Source organism: Emys orbicularis, chromosome 2 (genome assembly GCF_028017835.1).
Source record: "Emys orbicularis isolate rEmyOrb1 chromosome 2, rEmyOrb1.hap1, whole genome shotgun sequence".
Lineage (NCBI taxonomy): Eukaryota > Metazoa > Chordata > Testudines > Emydidae > Emys > Emys orbicularis.
In genome coordinates this window covers 88,030,113-88,053,996 of record NC_088684.1, presented here as the reverse complement: position 1 = coordinate 88,053,996, position 23,884 = coordinate 88,030,113, and the positions used below count along the sequence as shown (strand labels likewise).

General features: G+C 39.4%; 1 protein-coding gene across 1 annotated transcript in view; it reads left to right on the top strand.

Annotated features, from left to right (window-relative positions):
• The window catches only part of LAMA1 (laminin subunit alpha 1), a 148,876-nt gene that overhangs the window by 42,652 nt on the left and 82,340 nt on the right, over nucleotides 1-23,884 (top strand). Inside the window, exons 4-13 of the mRNA XM_065398699.1 lie at nucleotides 1,533-1,775; nucleotides 3,473-3,652; nucleotides 8,332-8,421; nucleotides 9,672-9,789; nucleotides 10,932-11,110; nucleotides 12,170-12,275; nucleotides 13,420-13,580; nucleotides 19,027-19,167; nucleotides 20,242-20,415; nucleotides 23,365-23,466. Coding sequence (XP_065254771.1) covers nucleotides 1,533-1,775; nucleotides 3,473-3,652; nucleotides 8,332-8,421; nucleotides 9,672-9,789; nucleotides 10,932-11,110; nucleotides 12,170-12,275; nucleotides 13,420-13,580; nucleotides 19,027-19,167; nucleotides 20,242-20,415; nucleotides 23,365-23,466 — 1,494 coding nt within the window. The remainder of the gene's footprint in view (nucleotides 1-1,532; nucleotides 1,776-3,472; nucleotides 3,653-8,331; nucleotides 8,422-9,671; nucleotides 9,790-10,931; nucleotides 11,111-12,169; nucleotides 12,276-13,419; nucleotides 13,581-19,026; nucleotides 19,168-20,241; nucleotides 20,416-23,364; nucleotides 23,467-23,884) is intronic.

The following is a 23,884-nucleotide window of genomic DNA, read 5'->3' as shown; positions in this document are numbered from 1 at the left end:
ACTGCAGTTAGTGTGTGATGAAGGATAACTTGCTATTGTTACTTGTTGAAACTGGATTTAAAACTAGCCACATCAGCTGCAGTTTGGCGAGACTATAACAGCTCTAGAAAAAACCCTGTGTAATCAAAAGTAGCTCATTTGTTGTTCAGCCAACTGTGTAATAAGCAAAGAGGCAGTTTAGTTGACTATAGCCAACAGTGAGTAAAAAAAAAAAAAAAAAGGTATAATGAGTTTCAAGTAAAGCAAAGGGAGTGAATATCATTTTTTACAGTTACAAACAAATTTGGGGTCCAATCTACAGCCTTTACTCATGGGAGCAACTTAATTGACTTCAAAGGGAGTTGCAGGTGCTCTGCAACTCTCAGGATAAGTCCACAAAACCCTTGAACTTTTGTTTGTCTTCAAAAGTGATCAAAAATTCCCTTTCAGGGACTTATACTGTACCCACTGAAATAAATGGCAAAACTCCTATGGACTTAAGTTGGAGCAGACAAGGACTTAAGTGATTCTCCTTTTACACACACCAGGTGTAACTCCATTGATGTCCATTACATCAGGATAAAATCAGTGTGAGATAAGAATCAGGCCACTGTGTATGGAACAGTGAAGTTGCCCGATTCAGCTTTTGCTTGATTTCTGTTTCCTTCCATGCTGAAAGGAGATGTTAGTACATGATTTTCACTGAAGGAGCCTGTTGGTAGCAAATAACTTTTTCAAATGGGATCCTTAAATGGACTAGGAGCCTTATATTCTTATATAGAGCCTTATATTCTTGGTAATCACATGACTTTGTTTGGTTTTTAAAACTGTACTGTAGTAGAGAGGGTTTAAAAATCTGTAGATTTTTTCTCTTACTAGGAGTAGTGTTCTAATGATGAGCCATGATCCTGGTTCTCCTCTTGCTGACACCAAAGTAACTCCACTTTGAAGTCAGTGGGCCAGATTCTTTGTTGGTGCAAAATAGCATCTTATTAAGCTCCACTGCAGCCAGTGAAAGTATGCTTATTTACACCTGCTGAGTATCTGGCCCAAAGAGTAAAACTGGAGTGCAGGAGAAAAGAATCAAGTCCAGTGGGTATCAAGTTATAAGAAGATACTCACACCCAAAGCAAACCTGATAAAATTTGTCTTATTACTACTTTAGCATTGGCCGGCATGAACTGCTCCATTTTGGCCAAAATTGGGGGAGGAGGGGTAAGAAAAAATATTTATTCTCTCCCCCCCCAATATAGATATGAGAGAGAGAGAGGCACCTGAAAAACATTTTGGGAGTGGGGGCAGTGTTCAAAAGCAGTTTACTAAATTGCCCACATAGTGATTAAATAATTTTTTTTTCTGTCTAATCATGGCTTGGTAACAGAGAGAGAACATTAAACTATTGGCAACTATCTCATCAACCTTCAAAAACTTCATTTAGGCATGAATGCATTTAGACTGTATTCTGGAGTGGACGAGGGGTGGTAGAAGTGCTGTGGTGCTTGTTTTATATGGTAGTATCAAGTGTTAAAAGTTTTTGCTTGAATTTTGTTTAGGTCTTTCAAGTTGCATATGTCATAATCAAAGCTGCTAATGCTCCCCGACCTGGAAACTGGATTTTGGAACGTTCAGTGGATGGCACTGAGTTCAGACCATGGCAGTATTATGCAATTAGTGACACAGAGTGCTTAACTCGTTATAATGTAACACCAAGACTTGGGCCTCCTACTTACAAGAGAGATGATGAAGTGATCTGCACCTCTTATTATTCCAGGCTAGTTCCATTAGAACATGGAGAGGTATGCTGTCTCTTTTTGCACTTGTCATTCGTGAGCATGAATGTGCACTAATTGCAAGTTTCAGAAATTTTAAATTACAGTTGCACAATTTATGCCTTCCAACATTGTCAGATGCTTTGGATTGTTATGATGCCTTTAATGATAGTATCTCTATTTCATTTACCAATATAACAACTTAAAAAAAATGTTAGGAAAAAATATCTTTGGCTCTGCGTATTCTAGTTATAAACTCTTTGTTGTATCTCTTCACATAATTTGATTATGGCTACTAATTGTGAATTAGATACTTCATCTTGAAAGAATAAAACATAGAGACTTTATGTACAGCCAGGTGTTTAATTTAAAAAAGAACATCTCTTTTTTAGGAGCACCTGGTTTTGTAAGATAAAGCTGCAAACGCTGTCTGAAAGGCTCTGCACAGCTGGAACTGGAAAACAAGCCCTGGCATTGTTTCAGGGACAGAGCATAATTAAAAGAGCTATGCATTATGCAGGCTCACAGTTGATTGTTCTTTCTTTAACCAAGACTATTCATAGTACTTATGTAATTTATTTCAGAGAGGCACCAACATAATGAAATGATGCATTAAAATCGGTGGTTAGTCTATTGTGAAAGTCCTCCTTATGTGGTAATAAACCCAATCGTGGCCTATGGAGGTTGCTAGTAACCCTTTGTTTAGTAGAAACCAGTAACTTCTCTTAGAGTCTTAGAATATTAGGGTTAGAAGAGACCTCAGGAGGTCATCTAGTCCAACCCCCTGCTCAAAGCAGGACCAACACCAACTAAATCTAGATTCTCTAGATTAAATTCTCTAGATTAAAATAAATTGGAGTATGGACAATTAAGGATTGAAGTGTTACAAACATTGCCTTTTTTACATGTTAAATCACAATTTTGGCCCCCACGGAGAAAGAAAACCTGGTGAACCTTCGGTGATTTTAAGTCAAGCATATTTGAATCAAGTATTTATCATAGGGCTGTCCAGAGTGGGTGAAACTGGACACACCGAACTTTAATTGCTGGGCCAGGTTATCAGAAAGCCCATATATTCCCTTATTACAGAAGTAATATTTTTTAAAACATTATTTAAAAAAATATTTTCTGTTGAAACATTTTTACTGCATTAGACAAAACTGAAAATATAGGAGAAAAAACTTCTGTGTATGAGGAAATATACATACAAAGCAGAACACAGCTAATAAACCAAATTAGTTATGAAAAAGTGAACAGCTAGTTTTACATCTTACCATATAAATCTTTACAAATTGCACAAGAGACATTCTGTGAGGGATAAATACTGTACTCCTTGCTCATTGTCAGTGTCTCTTCCACATCTGTGAGCAGAAGGGTCCCAGATCTAGTAGATCCAGACTAGTGCATAGAAGGCAAGGAATGATCTTCAGCATACTCCCTCTCCCTCCCCTTTCTTTTGACCCTTCAGAAGTCCCATCACAAGTGGATTCTGTGAACTGGTAATGGTGGTTCCAGGAAGATGTGACTCCTAAATCAGGCAGTTAATATTATTAATATTGAAATTGTGACTGAATGCACAATTGATTTGATGTCTCTGTTGATACATTGTACCCAATAACCCCATTTTGTTTGTTTTTATGGGTTTTTAAGTCTTGATAGAAAGATGTTTGTTATCATAACCGGGTTATAATTAAGCATATAGTGAAGTCAATCCCTCTCTCTAGATTCACACTTCGTTGATCAATGGTAGACCTAGTGCCGATGATCCTTCACAAACACTATTGGAGTTTACTTCTGCACGATATATCCGTCTTCGCCTGCAACGTATTAGAACCCTTAATGCTGACCTCATGACTCTTAGCCACCATGATCCTAAAGACCTTGATCCCATTGTTACCAGAAGGGTAAGCTGATCTTTTGTATCTATTGTTCACCACACTGGACAGTAAAGGCTAAGTACTGTCCGTCTTGATGAAGGACTTGAACCTCAACATTCATGATCAGTAAGGTTTCATGAGGTTGTTAAGTAAACGTTGCCTTCTCTGTAATGTTACTACCAACTGTAAGCCTGCAGGGGACAGCTGTTCCAAAGAAAGTTTTTTCAAAGTTGTTTTTTTCCTTCAGATGAATTGCCATTTAGCTACTAACCATGAGGTAGCATTGCTAACGTTTCATCAGCAAAGATAAATATGTGATTTGTTTGATGAAAATGTCACTTTAGGCAAAAAGTAAATATATGAGTTACGTTTCATGTTAGTGTACAGTAATTTTTGGTGTATTAAGTATTTCAGTTGCTAATGTGTTGATACATGAAATCTATTACTTGAAAACAGTAACTTGGTGTGAATTACAATGCTGTCTAATGGATGGAGGATTTTTTTTAAAGTGGATCCTTTTGCCAATTTGTCTTTAAGCCCAAGGTTATTTATTAATATTAATATATACCATTTATATCGAACTCGGAAATATTATCTGATCCTCATGACATCCCTATTTTACACATCCCTGAGACACAAAGAGATTGAACTGACTTGCTCAAGACCTCACAGGGAGTCAGGGACATAGCCAATAGTCAGTTCACTGAGTAGGGCATGCTGCCTGTTAAGTTTAACTGGATGCAGTACTACACAAATTAACCAGTGTGTCCCTTTCTTCTTTGTAATTTAGTTGTTTGTCCCCCTTGTTTACTTGACCATGACACATTGGGTAAAACATAATGATTTCATGTATTCACTTGCTAAAGTCTTTTGATTGTTTGTGTGACTATACAGCATGGAGGACCTCATCTGTTGAGGAGAGGGGAATGTGGAAAGTATCTCCAATAAACAGGTTCTCTCCCTTTAAAAATGTCACCAGACTTTAAATCTGAATTCAAAGGGGAATCTTTGAAGGGGCCATTGTGATCAGCTAATCTGACCTCCTGTACAACACAAGCCATAGAACGGTCCCCAAAATAATTCCTAGAGCATATCTTTTAGAAAAATCCTGATTTAAAAATTGAGACTCCACCATGACCTTGGTAAATTCTTCCATTGGTTAATTGCTCTCACCATTTAAAAATGTACACCTTTATTTCCAGTCTGAATTTGTTTAGCTTCAACTTGCAGCCATGGAATCATGTTACACCTTTCTCTGTTAAACTGAAGAGCCCATTATCAAATATTTTCCCCCATGTAGGTACTTTTAGACAGTAATCAAGTCACCCCGACCCTTCTCTTTTTTAAGCTAATTAGACTGAGCTCTCTGAGTATATCACAAGGCATGATTTCTAATCCTTTAATCATTTTCATGGCTCTTCTCTGAACTTTCTCCAATTTATCAACATCCTTCTTGAATGGGCATCAGAACTGGACACAGTATTTCATCAGTGGTCACACTAGTGCCAAATATAGAGGCAAAAAATAACCTCTCTACTGCTACTTCAGATTCTTCTGTTTATTCATCCCAGGATCTCAATAACTCTTTAGCTCACACTGGGAGCTCATGGTCAGCTGATTATCTATCACAACCCCCAAATCTTTTTCAGAGTCACTGCTCCCCAAGAAAGAGTCCCCCATCCTCTAAGTATGGCCTACATTCTTTGTTCAGATGTATACATTTACATTTAACCATATTAAAATGCAGATTGTTTGCTTGCACCCAGTTTACCAAGTGAACCAGATCGCTTTGAATCAGTGACCTGTCCTCTTCATTATTTACCATTCCTCCATTTTTTGTGTCATCTGCGATCTTTATCAGTGATGATTTTGTTTTCTTTGTGATCACTGATAAAAATGTTAAATTGAGTAGGGCCAAGAACTGATCCCTGCAGGGCCCCACTGGAAACACACCTGCTTGATGATGCTTCCCCGTATACAATTACATTTTAAGACATGTCATTTAGCCAGATTTTAATCCATTTAATGCGTGCCATGTTAATTTTATATCTTTCTAGTCTTTTAATCAAAATGTTGTGCAGTACCAAGTCAAATGTCTTATAGAAGTCTAAGTATATTACATTAACACTATTATCTTTATCAACCAAAGTTGTAATCTCATCAGAAATATATCAAGTTAATTTGACAGCATTTATTTCCCATAAACTCATACTAATTTGCATTAATTACATTACCCGCCTTTAATTCTTTATTAATTGAGTCCCATATCAGCTGCTCTATTGTCTTGCCTGGGATTGATGTCAGGCTGACAGGCCTATAAACCTGAGTCATCCTGTTTACCCTCTTTAAAAATTGTCACATTAGGTTTCTTCCAGTCTTCTGGAGCTTCCCCAGTGGTCCAAGACCTACTGAAAATCAACAGTAACTGTCCAGCAAGCTACTCATCCAGCTGTTTTAAAATTCTCGGATGCAAGCTATCAGGATCTGCTGATTTAAAAATGTCTGACTTTAGTAGCTTCTGTTTAACATCTTCCAGTGATACTAGTGGAATTGAAAGAGTGATATCTTACCGTATGAAGAGACTATAACATCTGGTTTTACCTCAAATACAGAACAGAAATATTTATTGAACACTTTTGGCTTTTCTGCATTATTGTTTATAATTCTACCATTTACATCTAATAATGGCTCAATTGCATTGTCAGGATTGTTTTTGTTGCTAATGTATTTAAAAATCTTCTTATTGTCCTTAACTCTGCTGGCCATAAGTTTCTCCATGTGTACTTTTGTCTCCCTTTTCTATTTTCTACAATTCCTAACTTCTGATTTACATTCATTACTATCCACTTTCCCTTTCTTCTATTTGTTATATATTATATTTTTTTCCTCTAAATCAGGTCGGTGTTTTAACCAGAACAGCCTTTTCCCTCAGTTGTGCGATTGTAGCTTTTTGGGCATCTAGTAAAGTGTTCTTAAATGATTCTCAATTATCATTCACATTTTTATGATTAAATTCTTCTTGTGAGCTGATCTGGCTCATAATTGTTTTCACCTTTGTGAAATTGGCCCTATTAAAGCACCAAGTACATATGTTACTGGTCTGAACTTGATTCTGCTTGCACATTACAAATGTGATCGTCATGATCACTTGTACCTAAGCCACCACTAATTTTTAGTTCTGTAATCTGTTCCCCTTTATCTTAGGACGAGGTCTAACATAGCATTCCACTATGCTGGCTACAATACTTTTTGAGTTAGGAAATTGTTATTTATAATGTTTAGAAATTCCAAGGGTGTTTAGTACTCGCAGCTTGAGACCTCCAACATATGTCACTCCAGATGAAGTCCCCTATGATCACACAGGCTTTTTCCCTACACTTTATAGATAGGTGCATAAGGAGGCAGTCATCCTGTTCCCTAGTGTGATTTGGTGGTCTGTAGCAGACACCAACTAATACCCTACCTTATGCTTTAGCTGTTAGGATATTGATCCATAAGCGTTCAAAAAAAATTTTTTTTGAGTGATCAGTGACTCAGAAACAGGTAATGCTATTTTTGTCATAGACAACCCCTCCCCCCCTTGCCCACTCAATACTCCCTAAGCAGTTATAACCATTGATTTTAATATACCAATTATATGAATCACCCCACCAGATTTCAGTAATACTAATTAGATCGAATTTAAGATAAATGAGCAATTCCAATTCCTCTTGTTTATTACCCAGGCTCCTAGCATTGGTATTTAGGCAATAGACTATAGAGGTATACTGTCCCCTTATAGTCTAAGGAGTTTCAGTTCAACTGAAGTCACTGAGGACTTTCTGAACGAAAGAAAAAGAAAGAAAGAAGAAAAGGAGCTAGCTTGCTCCAGCTCCCTTCAGAGAGTCAAAAAAACCTATCAGTAAACTGGTCTGTACACACAGAGCACCTACCGCGCCTGTCCCTGTTGGGGCCTTAGACTTGAGTGTCTTGAAGCCTTTCCCCAGAACTCTTGGAAAGACCTTGTTCACAATCCCTGTGAAGTGCCTGCCAAACCTGCTTAAAATGGAGCTGAACCCAGCTGCATCACATCCTGCCTCTTTCTTGCTCTGAAAATTAATCCCTTCCCTGCTGTCCAGATGCATGGGGCTTATACACAGCATCTGGTACTTTGCTGTCCTACTGTTCCTTAAGCTAAACATTTGAGTAGAGCAATACAGTACATCAAAACTAGCAGCCCAGAGCTAGTGTGAGGGGAAGTTCATGAGCAGGTTTTGAATGAAAGTGGGAATCCCCAGTTTTGAGAACATACACATCAATGCCAGGATTTAAATTAAATTAAAATTCAAGTCTACAGGTTGTTACGTTGCTTCCCAGAAAACATTCTGTTATGTCATCTGACCTCCTACATGGCAAAAGGTGGATTTTTTGAAGAGTCAGATTCCGGCTAAGGCAAAAGTACAAATAACCATTGAAATCAGAGAGTTGTGCATGCTTATCCATAATCAGAATTTGTCTCTTAATTTATTAAAGACTACAGGGGAAAAGATCTAAAAATTTGCAAAATGGCAAGCTTGCCCAGGTTGCAGATAGTCAATGTTTTCAAATTGTTTGGAACATAGCTGTTCCCAAATCAATTTAATATTGATTTTTTATTGTCCTGTGGAATTTAATAGAAACCTGAAATGTCTCCAACTCACTTCCTTTTCAACCTTACTTTTGTCCAGTATTACTATTCAATAAAGGATATCTCTGTTGGTGGCATGTGTATTTGCTATGGCCATGCTCGAAGCTGCCCACTGGATGAAACCACAAAGGTATGCTTTAATTATTTTTATTTTCACAAAACAGTCTTTTGAATAAAAAGTTTAGTTCTTTGCATAGAGAGAGAAAGATATTATGGGGAAAATCTAAAGGAACATATATAAATTCTGACCTTGATTCAGCAGGTATTTAAAGCAGGTTCCTAACTTTAAGCATGTCCTAACTTAAAGCCGTGAATTGTCCGATTGACATCAATGGGAGTAACAGTGTGATTAAAGTTAGGCACACAGTTAAGTACCATGCAGAAATGAGGCCTAAAAGCTTGATCCTGCAAATACTTATGCACTTTACACATGTAAGTAGTCTCATATGATTTTGATGGGAATACCCACATGAGTAAAATTAGGCAGGTTAAATCTTTGCAGGATTGAGCCCTTAATGCTTGATCCTTTAAGTACTTTGTGGGTGGAACTCTCATTGACTTTAGTAGGAATTCCATGAAAGGAACACTCCAGCCTCAGGTGCATATGAGGAAGGACACTCCAGTTAATAACTTTCCATCAGTTCATTTGAACAAACGAGGGGCAGAATTACCCTCCAGCACAGTTCTCGTTTCATATTTTCTACAGAAAATTTGAATTGATGTTAATACCATAAGTGCAGATATAGATGTTTTCCCTTTTGTCCTCTTCTTCTGCTCACTTTTTGATATAGCTGGATAATCACCTATACTGAAATTCAACAGAGAAAATGTTCACTGATAATATTACTTCATATATAATCTAAGGTTCCTTTGGTGAAGCAATATATATATATGCTACAGGCCAAGTTTTGCAATCTTTACTCATACTGAACTCTGTAGAACTACTCCTGTGAGTAAAGGGATGTAAAATCAGGCCCATAATATGTGCTTTTATTCTTCATTCTGTCTACTTGCTGTAATTTTCCTCCCTTCACTACACAGTTCTCAGGTAATGCACTTTGTTTGGAAGTGAACTATTTTTGTCTTAGCGCCTACATTTAAACAATACTTTTGAGTGTAGCAAGGGCACTAAAGACATGATCCTGCAGCTCTCACATGGCAGAGTGATAGGACTTGCTCTGATAGGATACATACCTGAGGAAGGGCCTCCCACATCAGTAAAGGTAGCAGGACTGGGTTCTAGCACATCTATATAATTGCAAAATAGTTGTGGTATTTAAAATTCTGTGGTAGAGTAGATTTGATATTAGTCACTTGGTTGAGTTTTCAGGATCTTGGTAAATGACCTATTTTTTTTAATTTCTACAATTTCTTTTTTAGAAACTGCAATGCCAGTGTGAACATAATACATGCGGAGAGAGCTGCAATGAGTGTTGCCCTGGTTACCATCAAAATCCGTGGAGACCAGGAACTATTTCTGCTGGCAACAAATGTGAGAGTAAGTAGTTACAAAAGTTGAGGTGCTTAATGGTTCCGTAAATGTTTACAGTTTTGTTCAATAAGGACCTGATCCAGTTCCCATTGAAATCAATGGAATGGCTAGATCAGGTACTAGAAATAGTAGTTTTCTTAAATTAAAAAAAATAAATAAACCACACAAGAAGTGGAAGGTATGGTCAAAAATAATAAGATGATAATCATTTGGATTTCCTTTGACATAATAATATATTATTATATACAATATAATATATAGATATCAATAATAACATTGAGGCTGCGGAAATGACATTTCATAGATGATCAGACAGAAGAGACTGTCGTTTATTGTGCTACAATGACATTTAACATTTCCCCATTGGTAATTATGGGTGCTGCTTGTTGCTTAAATATTGTTAAATTCATAATTTAGTCTTTGTTAAACATAGTCATTCTTACAACATGAAAATTCTGAAAAAGCAATCTAAATGGCCAATAAATTGCAAACTATGCTGAATGTCTGGCATAGGCTCTCCCAATAGTTGTATATTCACACACATTGCTAAGAGTCGTTAGCCACATTTCCTTACCTCCCATCTTTAATGCCTGGAGCAAGCGACAGACATCTAGGAGCCTATTAGACATAGTTTATTTTCCAGTTGAAGCAGCCCTGTTAGTAGAACCTTTAGAGAATAATTGCATTTAGAGATATAGAATATTTTATTGGTGTACAGGCCCAAGTCTCCTTTCACTTAAATAAGTTTTACACTGGCATAGCTCTAGTGACTTCAGTGGCATTAGTCACTAGTATAAGTGAGGAGAGGAATTAAGCTAATATTCTTCAGTAAGGTAGAATGCTAAAAATGTAAGAACACTTACTCGTAATAACACACTTCACTAAGGGACGATAGGGTTGGGTTATTGTGAGCTACAGAACACTATTAAAAAAAATGTTGTTAACGTTGTGATTGTTTTAAAAGTTACCTGGCCAGGAGTAAGATAAATGGGTATTACTGTTTTTGTACAGCACAGCCAAGGCAAAGCATGCAACTGACATGGATTGCTTTACTGTTCTATTTGTATTTTTTACTCTCTTTATTTTGGATGTGCTGTAACTGTTAGAAAATGTAAATAAAAATGTATTTCTTTGCGATTTCTTCTTAGAGTGCAACTGTCATAACAAAGCAGAAGATTGTTATTATCACCAGGGTGTGGCAGATCAGAATAGGAGCATAAATATTCATGGACAGTTCATAGGAGGTGGAGTCTGTATAAATTGTACTCAGCACACTACTGGGATCAACTGTGAGATCTGTGCCGATGGATACTATCGGCCATATAAAGTAAGATTTATCAAACTACGTCCCATTGCTTTGATTAATAATAAATGTCGTCATATGCGTATTTCAATCCATTGAATGTTATTACATTTAATTTCCACACTTAGAGTGTGACTAAAAATTGTAAAGTCTTCTTCATAAATCAGATACCAGTCTTACAGGTTCAGTGTAAATTTAGGCTGATTCTCTAGCATGTTGAAAGGACAATCCCAATTCCTTTGTGATTAAAGAGAACTCTTTTATAGTCATATGTGATTCTTGGAGAAGTGATGAGCTATTGCAATAAACTGTATTCTTCTCAATATTTTATTTAGTAAGTATGTATAGAGTATGCTCTTTCTGGGCCCATCTACATCTTATATCTCATAGCAACTTTCCAGTTCAGTGGTATTAAAGTAGAAACTCTGTCCCTACCCTCATTCATTGGATACATAGATACATTAGTTATAATCTGGCTAAAAAGGATAAACATCACTAGAAAATTAATTTTGTTTTACTTCCAGCAAACTAGATAGGTCTCCCTACGTCTGGACGTACTGTGACCAAGTGAGTAACCTCCTATAGCAAGGACATTTATTTTCCTCAGTATGGAACTTTCTCTTTTTCAGATAAGGCATTGATTCAGCAAGTTCATCCACGGGGCACATTAGGGAGCTCAGGTTTATGTTCTCAAGCACAAGTGTGAGTGGAGGCCATGTATAGTTCAAATATAGTTAGGTAGTAGGCACAGTCCTTCACAGAGAGAAGCAATTCTCATGTTACATGCACCCTGCTTCCTTATTCTAAAGAGCACTGAAGAGATACCAGCTTAAGTCTGATTCTTAGCCAGTAAATGACTTGCGTGCTTATGGTTCCAGATTGCCTTAGTCTGGCCCTGAGCTGCCTTGAAGCAAGGGCCTGGCTCTCAAAGAGAAATTTGGGACCTCCATTAAAGAGAAAATCTCACTGTTATACGATGCTTTAGTTTAGTTTCAATGGTCCCTGGCAAGAAACAGCAGTGAATTTTTACGATTTCCACTAATTAGTTTGAGTATGACAGTTAAAATGTACCATTTGTTTCAGGTTTCTCCCTATGAAGATAACCCTTGCCATCCTTGTGACTGTGATCCATTTGGGTCTTTGAGTTCTGACTGCATTAAGGATGATGATCATTCTGATCTTCAGCATGGTAAGGGATCATGAGATGCTTTTTCTGTAAACTTCAGGTGCTCAAAGGTGAGGAAACATTATGCTGTTAAGGTATCACATTAAAATGTCAGTAAATACCTAAAAAGGGAGGGATAGCTCAGTGGTTTGAGCATTGGCCTGCTAAACCCAGGGTTGTGAGTTCAATCCTTTAGGGGGCCACTTAGGGATCTGGGGCAAAATCAGTACTTGGTCCTGCTAGTGAAGGCAGCGGGCTGGACTCGATGAACTCAGGGTCCCTTCCAGTTCTAGGAGATAGAATATCTCCATTATTTATTTATTTGGGAGGGAAGACAGGAAATACCACATGCTACAGGAGTATAAGATGCCCTTAGGTCTTGATCCTGCAACTTGTTGTGCATGGGTAGAGAGCTCAGCTTGTTAATAACAAGTTACAGGATTGGAGCCTAAAACTGTTACATATATTACACCTCTACCCCGCTATAATGCGACCCGATATAACACGGGTTCGCATATAGCGTGGTAGCAGCAGGGCTCCGGCGGCGTTTAAAGGGTCCGGGGCTCCGGCTGCTGTGGGGAGCCCCGGGCCCTTTGAATCACTGCGGGAGCCCTGCCGCCGCTATCCTGGGGCTGCGGCAGTGGGGCTCGGCCGGCGATTTAAAGGGCCCGGGCTCCCCGCAGCGGCTGGAGCCCGGAGCTCTTTAAATCACAGCTGGAGCCCTGCTACTGCTACCCCGGGGCTGCAGCAGCGGGGCTCGGGTAGCGCTTTAAAGGGTCCGGGGCTCTGGCTGCTGCGGGGAGCCCCGGGCCCTTTAAATCACCGCTGGAGCCCTGCCACCCCTACCCCGATATAACGGTGTTTCACCTACAACGCGGTAGGGATTTTTGGCTCCCCACAACCGTGTTATATCAGGGTAGAGGTGTAGTTCAAACTGTGAATTGATACAGTGGATTTTTTTCCTGGCAGAGGTTCTGTGGATCTGGTACTCTAACATGAAAAAAATATATACTGGGTTGGTAATATCCCAGCTACCTGTGCAAAATGTGACTAGAGCTATATAGTTTGATAAACGAGATGGTTACATTGCTTCTCCCACTATTCCATATTTCACCCCCAGTCTTCTATTAACCCTTCATGTTTTTCATTATCATTTTTATATTTCAAGGGACTCAGCCAGGTCAGTGTCAATGCAAAGAAGGTTACACAGGAGAAAAATGTGATCGCTGTGCATTTGGCTACAAGGGCTACCCAAGCTGTGTGCACTGTAACTGCAGCCTGGTTGGAAGCATTAACGATGACCCTTGCACAGAACCTTGTCTTTGCAAGGTAAGTGACCTGCTGAGTCTCACTTTGATTTACTGTGAAATCGGTAGCTGGGTTTGTAAGTGCAGTTTTAATAGGGGAAATTACTTCATACTTTTGTCATCTATTATGTCGTACTTTCATAGCAAGTAACTGAGATTTAAACATCTCCTTCTGACAGGGATTTGAATGAGAATTAGCAGCATATTTCTGTTACAGTAGAGAAGCTGTGATAAGCTGTGTAGCATGATTCTATATATTCCAGATAGAAAGTTCCATATAAAAGCAAATGCCAGACTGCATTAAAACAACTGTTTGTGTTTTGTGGATAGGTTGGTGTTGTTCTTTAAAATACATCATTCTTGTTGAGCAGTTAGAGGGTATATTGAAAACATTTAATTTATACCATGTAATTCTACATATTTGAAATTTTTTTTATAGTTCTGAAAAATTAAATTGAGACCTATACGTGAACACTAATTTTATTTTAATTATTTAATTACAAAACATAAACTGTAACATGATATTTAAAAATTAGAGACCTAGTTTGCAGACTATTTTCTTGGGCAAATGCAAATTTGTAATATCAGTAAATGTAAGTTCTCATTAAATTTCATGCACGTGTGGTTTCTGCAGAACCTTGATGTGAAGTTGTATTTTAATATTTGAAGATGTTACACTTATTTTTCAGCAACCAAAGGTAGCAAATTGTTTGTTCTTGCCAGGTATAACACTAGCCAAAAAACAAACAAACAACAAAACAGTGGTTAACATGACAATTTTTGTAAAACTGTTCTGACCTCTTGCATAACTTATCTGATCTAAAACCTTGAATGCATGAACAAACAAAAAGTCAGATTGCAAATAGGAAGCAGCTTTAGTGGCCAAGTTAAACAAGAAACACTAATGGCTACTTTACTCTGGTATAAATCAGAAGTAAAACATATGTAGTCAATGAAGTCAGCTGGTGCAAATTTGGACAAGAATCGGGCGTGTTTTCAATGCATCACTGAGAGGCGCAGACAACCAGCAAAGGGGCACTGGGAGGAGCAAGCAGGGCTGCCCAGAGGGGGGGGCAAGTGGGGCAATTTGCCCCGGGCCCCGCAGAGGCCCCCACGAGAGTTTTTCGGGGCCCCTGGAGCGGGGTCCTTCACGCGCTCCTGGGACCCCGGAGCTTCTTCCGCTCCAGGTCTTCGGCGGCAGTTCAGCGGCGGGGAGTCCTTCCGCTCCGGGACCCGCCGCCAAAGTGCCCTGAAGACCCGCGGCGGGGGGTCCTTCCGCCCCGGGACCCGCCGCCGAAGCGCCGGGTCTTTGGCGGCAATTGGCCCCCACCGCCAAAGACCCCAGGCCCTCTGAATCCTCTGGGCGGCCCTGGGAGCTCGTGTTCAGAACTGGGTGAGAAGAGTGAGTTTTCTGCCCCAGAAAACAAGTGTAGATGAGGAGGGCCACTGCATTCCAACTCCCCGGAGACTGAAAACACAGTATTGACAAACTCCCCCAATTTTAGCAGAAGCTTTATGATATTTTGTATTTTTCTTGACAGCACAGCTCCTGGAGTCATGTAATTAGATAAGTATCTCAGCTTTCATTTTAGCCCCCGTGCTTATAGAGAAAAACTTGAAAATGTAACCCAAATGCACCCAAAAGATTCAGAAACCAGATGGAAACCAAATTAAAAGACAAACAAAATTTATTATTTTGTACAAAAAAAATCATGATTTTTAAGCCAGTCTCATGATTTTTCAGCACTTGGGTTTGGCAATTTTACAGACAGTAAGAAGGTAACTTGGGCATTTAGATCAAAGTAATGGCCTGAAAATCACCCTGAGTTTTCCTAAGATTTGCAAAACTCGTCAGTGGCATACGTTGGTAACAAAAGCATGCAGCATGCCTTTTTAAAGTGTTTCTTACGAAAACTTCACACAACTAATTCATATCCACTGGAATTTACAGATGGTGATCTGGCCACCAGGAGGCTCAGACATTTTGCTGAGTGTTGTGAATGACTAAATACTGACTATAAAGGATAATATTCTGTTCTCAGTTATACCATGGTAATTTTGGAACCAGGAGTGACTCCACTGACAGAAATGGCGTTAATCTGGATTTAACTAGTGTAACTGAGAGCAGAATTACTTAATACTCTTCATTTGTTCCTTCAACAAAAATTGTCTAACTATGGTGAATAAATTGCTAAGCAGTCTTTGAGTAGTGTTTTTAGGCTCTATAGGAATTTAGTCGAAGGGAGGAAAATGGGTCCTCTGTTGTTCCACAAATACAACAGGAATACATTAATGAATTAAAATAAAAATATTAATATAAAATCAAGTAGGACTTCACTTTCAAAGCTATATCCTAGTTTACAGTACACCAGTGTCTGTGTATATGACACCTCATGCATATCAAACTGAATTTACTGCAATCGTCTTCCTTGACAAATAGTAGGGAGTGAAGGGAGAAGAATAAGAACAAGAATCTTCCATATTTTCACTATAGCAAGCATGTTTCTGTCAGTAGGACGTATAAAAATGACGTTTTCGTATGACAAGTCTGTGCAAAAAGTACAAATAAAAGCCCAGATCTAGTTCTTGAGCTTTGACTAAACTACATGTGCCTCAGGTTGAGAAAGTGGTTTGCTAAGGTGGCTTTAAGGCAGCTTTATGCTACGCTGAACCTGGAGTGGTGTGACTGGTGGGATAATCAATGGTGTAAGATCAGTCTCAGGGTTGCTCTACCTTATGCTAACTGCCAACCTATCTATGCAGATATTTCAATCATCCTCCAAAGGGCAGTTCCAGTGGGGATCATTGAGATATAGGGGTGCCCTGACAAACAGACCTTTTGCCATAGCTGCATCATCTATGCTGTGAGGGGAGGTTATGTATAAGCAGCTCTACACCACCCAAGCTAAGTTCCCTCTAAGCTGTGTGGCCGCATAGCAGCCTATTAAGCGCTGCTCAAGGCTGCGGTGGGGAGAGATGCCTCTCCCCCAGCCCAAGACCTGCCGCAGCTGAGGGGAGAGGCACCCCTTCCCCAGCCCCAACCCCGCCCAGCCCCAGACCTGCCACGGCTGAGGGGAGAGGCGCCTCCCCCCCCCCGGCCCCAACCCAGCCCCAGCCTGGACCTGCCGGGGGAGAGGCGCTTATCCCGCGGCCCCACCCCTGGAGCTGCTGCAGCAGGGAGTACCTCCTCTCCTCCCCAGCCCAGGTGCTGCTGTGGGGAGTCTTTTCTCCTGGCTGTAGCCCTGGGGGAGCCTTCACCCCAAACCCCTCATCCCTGGCCCCTGCCCAGAGCTCGCACCCCCAGCTGGAGCTCTCACCCTCCCCGCCCCAACCCTCTGTCCCAGCCATGAGCCCCTCATCCTCAGCCCCACCCCAGAGCCCGCACCCCCAGCCAGAGTCCTCACCTCCCCCCCTGCACTCCAACCCTCTGCCCCATCCCTGAGCCCCCTCTCACAGTCCAAACTCCTCGGCCCTACCCCCACCATGTGAATTTTATGTGCACCAATATGGAGGTGATGTGTCACACATCACCTCCATATTGGTGCACATAACAAAATTCATTCAGCACATGTGTGGGGAAAATTAGAGGGACGCTGTACCCAAGGATTTCTTTAGGCAGCTGAGCACCTGGCGCAATGTGTCAACACTTGCAATTATCAGTGCAACACCCCAGATGTCTTATAAGGTTCAATGCTGTTGAGATGGTACTAAAAAAGTTCTTATTCTAAACTGGCTTGAGTCACTACTGTGGCCCAAAATCACAGTCTTTTTATATATTGTGCATAGGATGGTCCGACTTTGTAAATTTTTTGGGCCTGATCCAAAGCCCACTGATGTCTGTGGGAGTCTTTCCATTGACTTCATGGGGCTTTGGATCAGGCCCCAAGTCCTGTGTTCCAAATGTGAGATGCTCATTCTCATACCATATACCAGGGGTCGGCAACCTTTCAGAAGTGGTGTGCCGAATCTTTAGTTATTCACTCTAATTTAAGGTTTTGCGTGCCAGTAACACATTTTAACATTTTTAGAAGGTCTCGTTCTATAAGTCTATAATATATAACTAAACTATTGTTGTATGTAAAGTAAATAAGGTTTTTAAAATGTTTAAGAAGCTTCTTTTAAAATTAAATTAAAATGCAGAGCCCCCCGGACCAGTGACCAGGACCCGGGCAGTGTGAGTGCCACTGAAAATCAGCTCGCGTGCCGCCTTCGGCACACGTGCCATAGGTTGCCTACCCCTGCCATATACCATACATATAAGTTGCCATTCTCAGAAGTTCTCACTTCAATGACAGCAGTTAAATCTGCAAAAAGTCAACCTTAAAACTGGGAACTTATGTGATGGGCTACTAATAGTTTGATTCATTAATGAGAGAGTCCTAGCATGGCAGTCCTAGTCCTAGCATAGGGTACAATGTTTTATGGAGGAGCAGGTGTTTTCTTTTCCTACATCAGTAATGCCAAAATTCAATTACACTGCATTTCCTGACTAAATACTGAATCAATGCTATGCTGACTGTTTCAAATCCTGACTGCTCCAGATGTTTTAAGTAGAACTGAACAGAGAGAGAGACTCTATTTCACAGGCCATTTTTCTGTTTCAAAATTTGGTTTTATTCTGATTCAGAATGAAAACCAAAATGTCTAAAATTCTCTAAAAAAGAGGATGGAGCAGACCTGCCAAACCTGCCAAAAAAAACCCAGCAGAAATTGGGCTTGGTTTTGGCTTAATTGGCTTATGAGTTGTTTGTTGGCTAGTTTTTGGTTTGTAGCTTGTTGCTTCTTTTTTTTGATTGGCTCCCGGCAGGCAGGGACAAAGGGGGGAAAGAGAGTCAGGGGTGCACAGTGGGCCCACCTCAGTCTAAGACTGCATGCTGGGGGGAGCTAGTCACATAGAGTGTTGTGGTTCTTAGGGATTGGCTTGTTTTGGCATTGTTTTGAAATGGGATTAGCTTGACTTTTGTCTTATTGTGAAAGTCGGGGTTCTTATTTACCACGTGAAATTTGGCAATGGTGGGATGGAACCTGGCTTTGGGGCAGTCCGTGTGGTGTGCTTTCCTGGAACCAGGGAGCCGGAAAGCCCTGGGGTTCCCGACTCAAGGGCAGTCCACCTGGTGGGCTGCCTGGAGGCCTAAACCCTGGAAACCTGGACTGCCAAGGAGTCAGGTGAGCTGATGAGGAGATTTCAAAACTTGTCTGGGTTCTGTCGCAACTTAACTGAAGCTGAATCATCTGTGTGGAATGTTTTGATTTAGATAAATCAGCAAATTCCAATGAAAAACTGTTTTGTTGGAATTTTTCTGACCAGCTCTCGTTTTAAGCTCAGTGAGACTTATTCAACATATGCCTAGTGTGCTGAAGTCTGCTTTGTTTTATATCTTCCTGAATGTTGTTATACCCTAAATTCCATCTAATCCACAATATTTGCTACCAATCTAGTGCTGATATAAAGCAAATGTTATTCACAGGAAAATGTAGACGGCGAAAATTGTGACCGCTGCAAACCAGGATTCTACAATTTGCAAGAAAGGAATCCTCAGGGCTGTACGGAGTGCTTCTGCTTCGGGGTTTCTGATGTCTGTGACAGCCTTGCATGGCCCATCAGTCAGGTAGAATACTATGGCTGTGACCTAATGTTCCATAAGATTCCCTCAGGCAGTTGCAGAAATGTATGACTGATTTCCTCTTGACATACAGCCCATTGAAAATTCTGGAATCCACACAGAGGATTAGACTGTGGCTGTAAAGTCACAATCCTGAGGTCTGCTGACTATAAAGGAGCCCAGCCCCCATTGGAGCTGCTGAAGTCATCATACCCTACTCAATCCCAATGCTTTTGGAAGTACTGGCTATTGTAGTGCCTGCTACACCCAGTGTTCACTCTCCTTGTGGTGGAAAAGCTTGTCGGGGCGGTGAAGAGGGGAGCCAAAACCACGGCCCCACACTCCTGCCGATTGGAGCCTACTGCAACTGCAGGTGTCAGCCTCATGCAGTCTTTGTGCTTAGGGAATAAAAGGACTATAAATGGCTACTAGCTTCCACACAGAAGTGCAATGAGAGGAACAACTTCCTTGGGCGCTCTTTTCCCCACCTTCATCCCTTGCATAGTTTGCAGGATTAGACAAAATCTAGCACCAAAAGTTTTGCATACTAAAAAACGGGTAGAAGAAAATGCATTATATTCTTTTTAACTCTCTCCACATCTCCCTCTACTGGCCGAAATTCTAATGTGTGTGTATAACTCTTCCCCTCAATAGAACTGGTTCCTATTCCTGAATCTTCCTGTGTCCTTGGGCAAGTAGCCTTCGGTACCTCAGCTATCTGTTTGTAAAATGGGGGAAATGGTACTGTATTTAACTATGTGGGTCTAGTATTTGTCAAGTGTTAATGAGATCTTTGAATGCAAGGTGCTACATGAGTGAAAAGTATTATCATTTGTTCATTTACTTTACACTCTTAACACAGTGAACTTGCTTTTGCACTCAGTTACACAGATGTAATTCTGTCCCAATCCAAATGAAGTCAGCGGCTTAACACTGGCTGGAAAACCCTTTAACTAGGAGCAGAATCAGGCCCTTCATATTTGTATTACTGTCGAATACAAGTGAAGTTTTATATATAGTGATGACTTACCTAGTGATGTAGATATGACTTCATTAATTTAGCTCTCTTCTTTTTCTAAGGTGTCAGATATGGCTGGATGGCTGGTGACTGATCTGTACACTGAAAAGAGTGTGGAGCCCCAACAAGGCCAATTTGATGGACCCCATCAAATAAGTGTGAACAACACAGCAGCTGTGAAAATACTGAAATCCACTTATTACTGGTCAGCACCTGAGCCATACTTAGGAAATAAAGTAAGTTCCCAAGTAGAAAGAAGCTGACTTTTAGTCTATTCTCTTCATATTTTTTTCTTACTGTATTGCTCTAAAAAGCTCTGTGTTGCTCATTAACAGTAGACGTAAACTATCGGTACTGAAAAGAAAGTTTTCACCTTTAATGAACACTGAATAGATGGTAAATTCACCTAAATATCTTCAACAACTTTTTCTTAGATTCTCCATTTTTTTTTTTTTTTTGTATGGAACATGGTGTCCCTAGCCTCTGTTTGTCAGAGGGTGGAGATGGATGGCAGGAGAGAGATCAATTGATCATTACCTGTTAGGTTCACTCCCTCTGGGGCACCTGGCATTGGCCACTCTCGGTAGACAGGCTAGATGGACCTTTGGTCTGACCCACTACGGCCGTTCTTATGTTCTTGTTCTTAGTTTTCAATTGTAATGTTTGTTTCATAAATGTTGTCATCTGTAGTTTGTCATTTCATGCAATCTGTAATTGTTCCATAGATACTTTGTTTGCAGTGTTGTTGCACCCATCATGGTCCCAGGATATGAGAGAGACAAGGTGGGTGAGGTAACATCTTTTATTGCATTAACCTCTGTTGGTGAAAGAGAAGAGCTCTGTGTAGCATGAAAGCTTATCTCTTTCACCTACAGAAATTGGTCCAGTAAAAGATATTACCTCACCCACCTTGTCTCTCCCAAAGAGACTTTGTCATGTAATGAAAAACAACTGAAAATTACATGGGAGAGGTCAGTGAAGTGGATCTAAAGGTTCCTGCTGATGAATCGTGTACACTTGAAAGTATTACATTTTTATCTGTAAATGTTGATTTCACTATGCGCACGCACACACACGCACACAAACCAATGAAAAAAATTTCCATTGATAATAATCAAAATTTACATATAGGATAAGTAAGCAAAAGGCTGCTTGAGAGCTGATTATAGTTTGATTTAGGATTATTTACTTTGTATATTTTGACATGTGATGTTGACAATTTGTGTTTTAATGATCATAAAGCTTTAACTTTTAAAATCTCATTGTCTGCCATCATTAAATAATTACTGTCTCTGACCCCCCCCCCAATTTCCCAACTATGAAAATTTAAATCTATAAAAATAAAAAAAGATTAAAAATAAACATCAATATTATCAGTCAAAATTATTTATATATATATATATATATATATATATATATATATATATATATATATATATATCCCATTTTGCCAAGCCTAATCATGTGAGTATCACTTTGGTTCCACATGATGCAATTTCTGTTTTTTCAGTTTGCTTTTTAAAAATGTAAGCAATCACATACAAAAAATATATTAAAAGAATGTTATTAAGGTTGCAAAGTCAAGCACTCATGCAAGAGGTCTTGTGAAGACAATAGTAATTAAAAATTTAAGTTTGCACAGGGAACCTTGATCCTGGCATTTCCTAACTTTTGAGTGCTTGACTTTGCAACCTTAATAATACGTTCTTTTTACCTAGATTTTTGTGTGGGTAATTTATAACTAGAGTGGGTATAAGATATTGAGACCAAAATGTAATTTTCTTGATAAATATCAAGTCCCAGCTCCAGTGCATGGGGGTGTTATAGCTCCTCAAATTAGAGGACTCCAGAATTAATGTCGGCAAAATGACATATTTTTCCCTAGCCTCATTCTTGGAAACAGCTGAACTGTTTTGACTGAAGCAAATGTCTCTAACATGTAAAATTGCTGCCTAAACAGATAAAGTTTGGCAAACTTATAAGCAACTAAAAACAGAGTCTTATAATGGGAAGTGTCAGGCAACCTTTATAACAGATGTTATCAGTCCCACCTGTAATAATAACATAAGATTTCTAAAACTGAAATAAATGAGTGACAGGGAGACAAAGAAAAAGAAAGAAAGCGAAAGAAAGAGGAAACGAAAAACCAACAAACCCCCACTATGTTGACTGCATTTTGCATGTAGGTAGTTTCCCTGTTTCCTATGTATAGGCAGTTTCTCTGTTGCTGAAAAGACACTTTTACGCCTAAAAACAAAGTAGCAGAAAAAAAACACCTTACTAATATTTTTAAAAAGGAATTGGAAACAAATTATGGACATACTATTTGAAAGTTTCTCCATCAGAAACTGGAATTTTTATAAATTATTAAAAAACCAAAATTAAAAAACTCTGACAATATATCTTTTTAAATAATATAACCAGACACCTACATCTATTTGATATTTTATTTTATTAAACTATGGCAAGTACCCCCAATCACCCATATTAAAATAATGATTTTGTGTGCCTCAACCTTATTACGTTTTTCGTACAGTAACAGAATAAATGGCTATGCTACACAGTGCCTGTGCATCATGTCCCAAAACTTCCAAGCTGGAAGATGCATTTTGTATAATTTAACGGTTGGTGAAATTCTGGTCTCACATTAGTCTTCTACTGATGAAACTCCATTTACTTCAGCGGGGCTATTCTCAGTTTACACTAGTGTGACAGCAGAATCAGGGCTAAAAGGTCCAAATGTTGTTTAAAAAAGAAAAAGGAATGCCGAAGATCTATCAGAGAAAATGTTTCAAAAAGTTTGAATAACTTCAATTCACTGTGCCCCTTTGCTAAAAAGTAGTCTGAACTTGTGATGTTTTTTGGAATTCACACTGGGGGCTTTACAATGCACTGTTTAATGCATCACTGCAGTTCTATAGAACCTGCTGCTAGCTTTCACAAATTGCACAGCAGGGATCCAAGACTTCTGTAGATACCGGGACATGCCATGTTACACTTTCAGTGACTTTCACTGATGTGAGATGGGGATCAAACCCTTACTGTGTAAACATTGCTGAAGAGATCATCAGAACATGCCACATCCTCTGTTTAATTTCCTGCATGTGTGTTGTACTTGTCAGCAGCTATCCTCCGACATTGATTGCTGTTAATTTTCTTTTAAGATTTGGATTTTATAATTTCAGCTCACTGCCTTTGGTGGATACTTGAAGTACACTGTGTCTTATGATATTCCAATGGAAAGTGTGGATAGTGATATGGTATCTAATGTGGATGTTATCATTCAAGTAAGTTTTTATTCAACTGGACTTTCCTCAAAAATATAGAGGAATGATGGCATGCAATGCTACGTTTAAAAAAAAGAAAAGAATGGTATAGTAACAATTTACACCAGTTTTTATCTTCATTATTAAAGGTCAACAAAATTTTATTGCTCAACTTCCTAATCTTTTTAATCCTGGGCCCTCAGTGTCTGACAACCTTTAAATAATAAATAAGTGCATGTTAACATAAAATTTATGGAGCTGAGCAAAAGTGGTGGTTACTATATGTACAGAGCTCTGTTTACACCAGGAACTAAAATAGGTTGTTTTCTTATTTATAAGAGAGATTTATTTGTTTATTGGATTAGATTTATGTAATAATTAACAAGATGCCTACACAAGATTTCTAGGCACCCACACACTGAATCTTACAGCATAATGC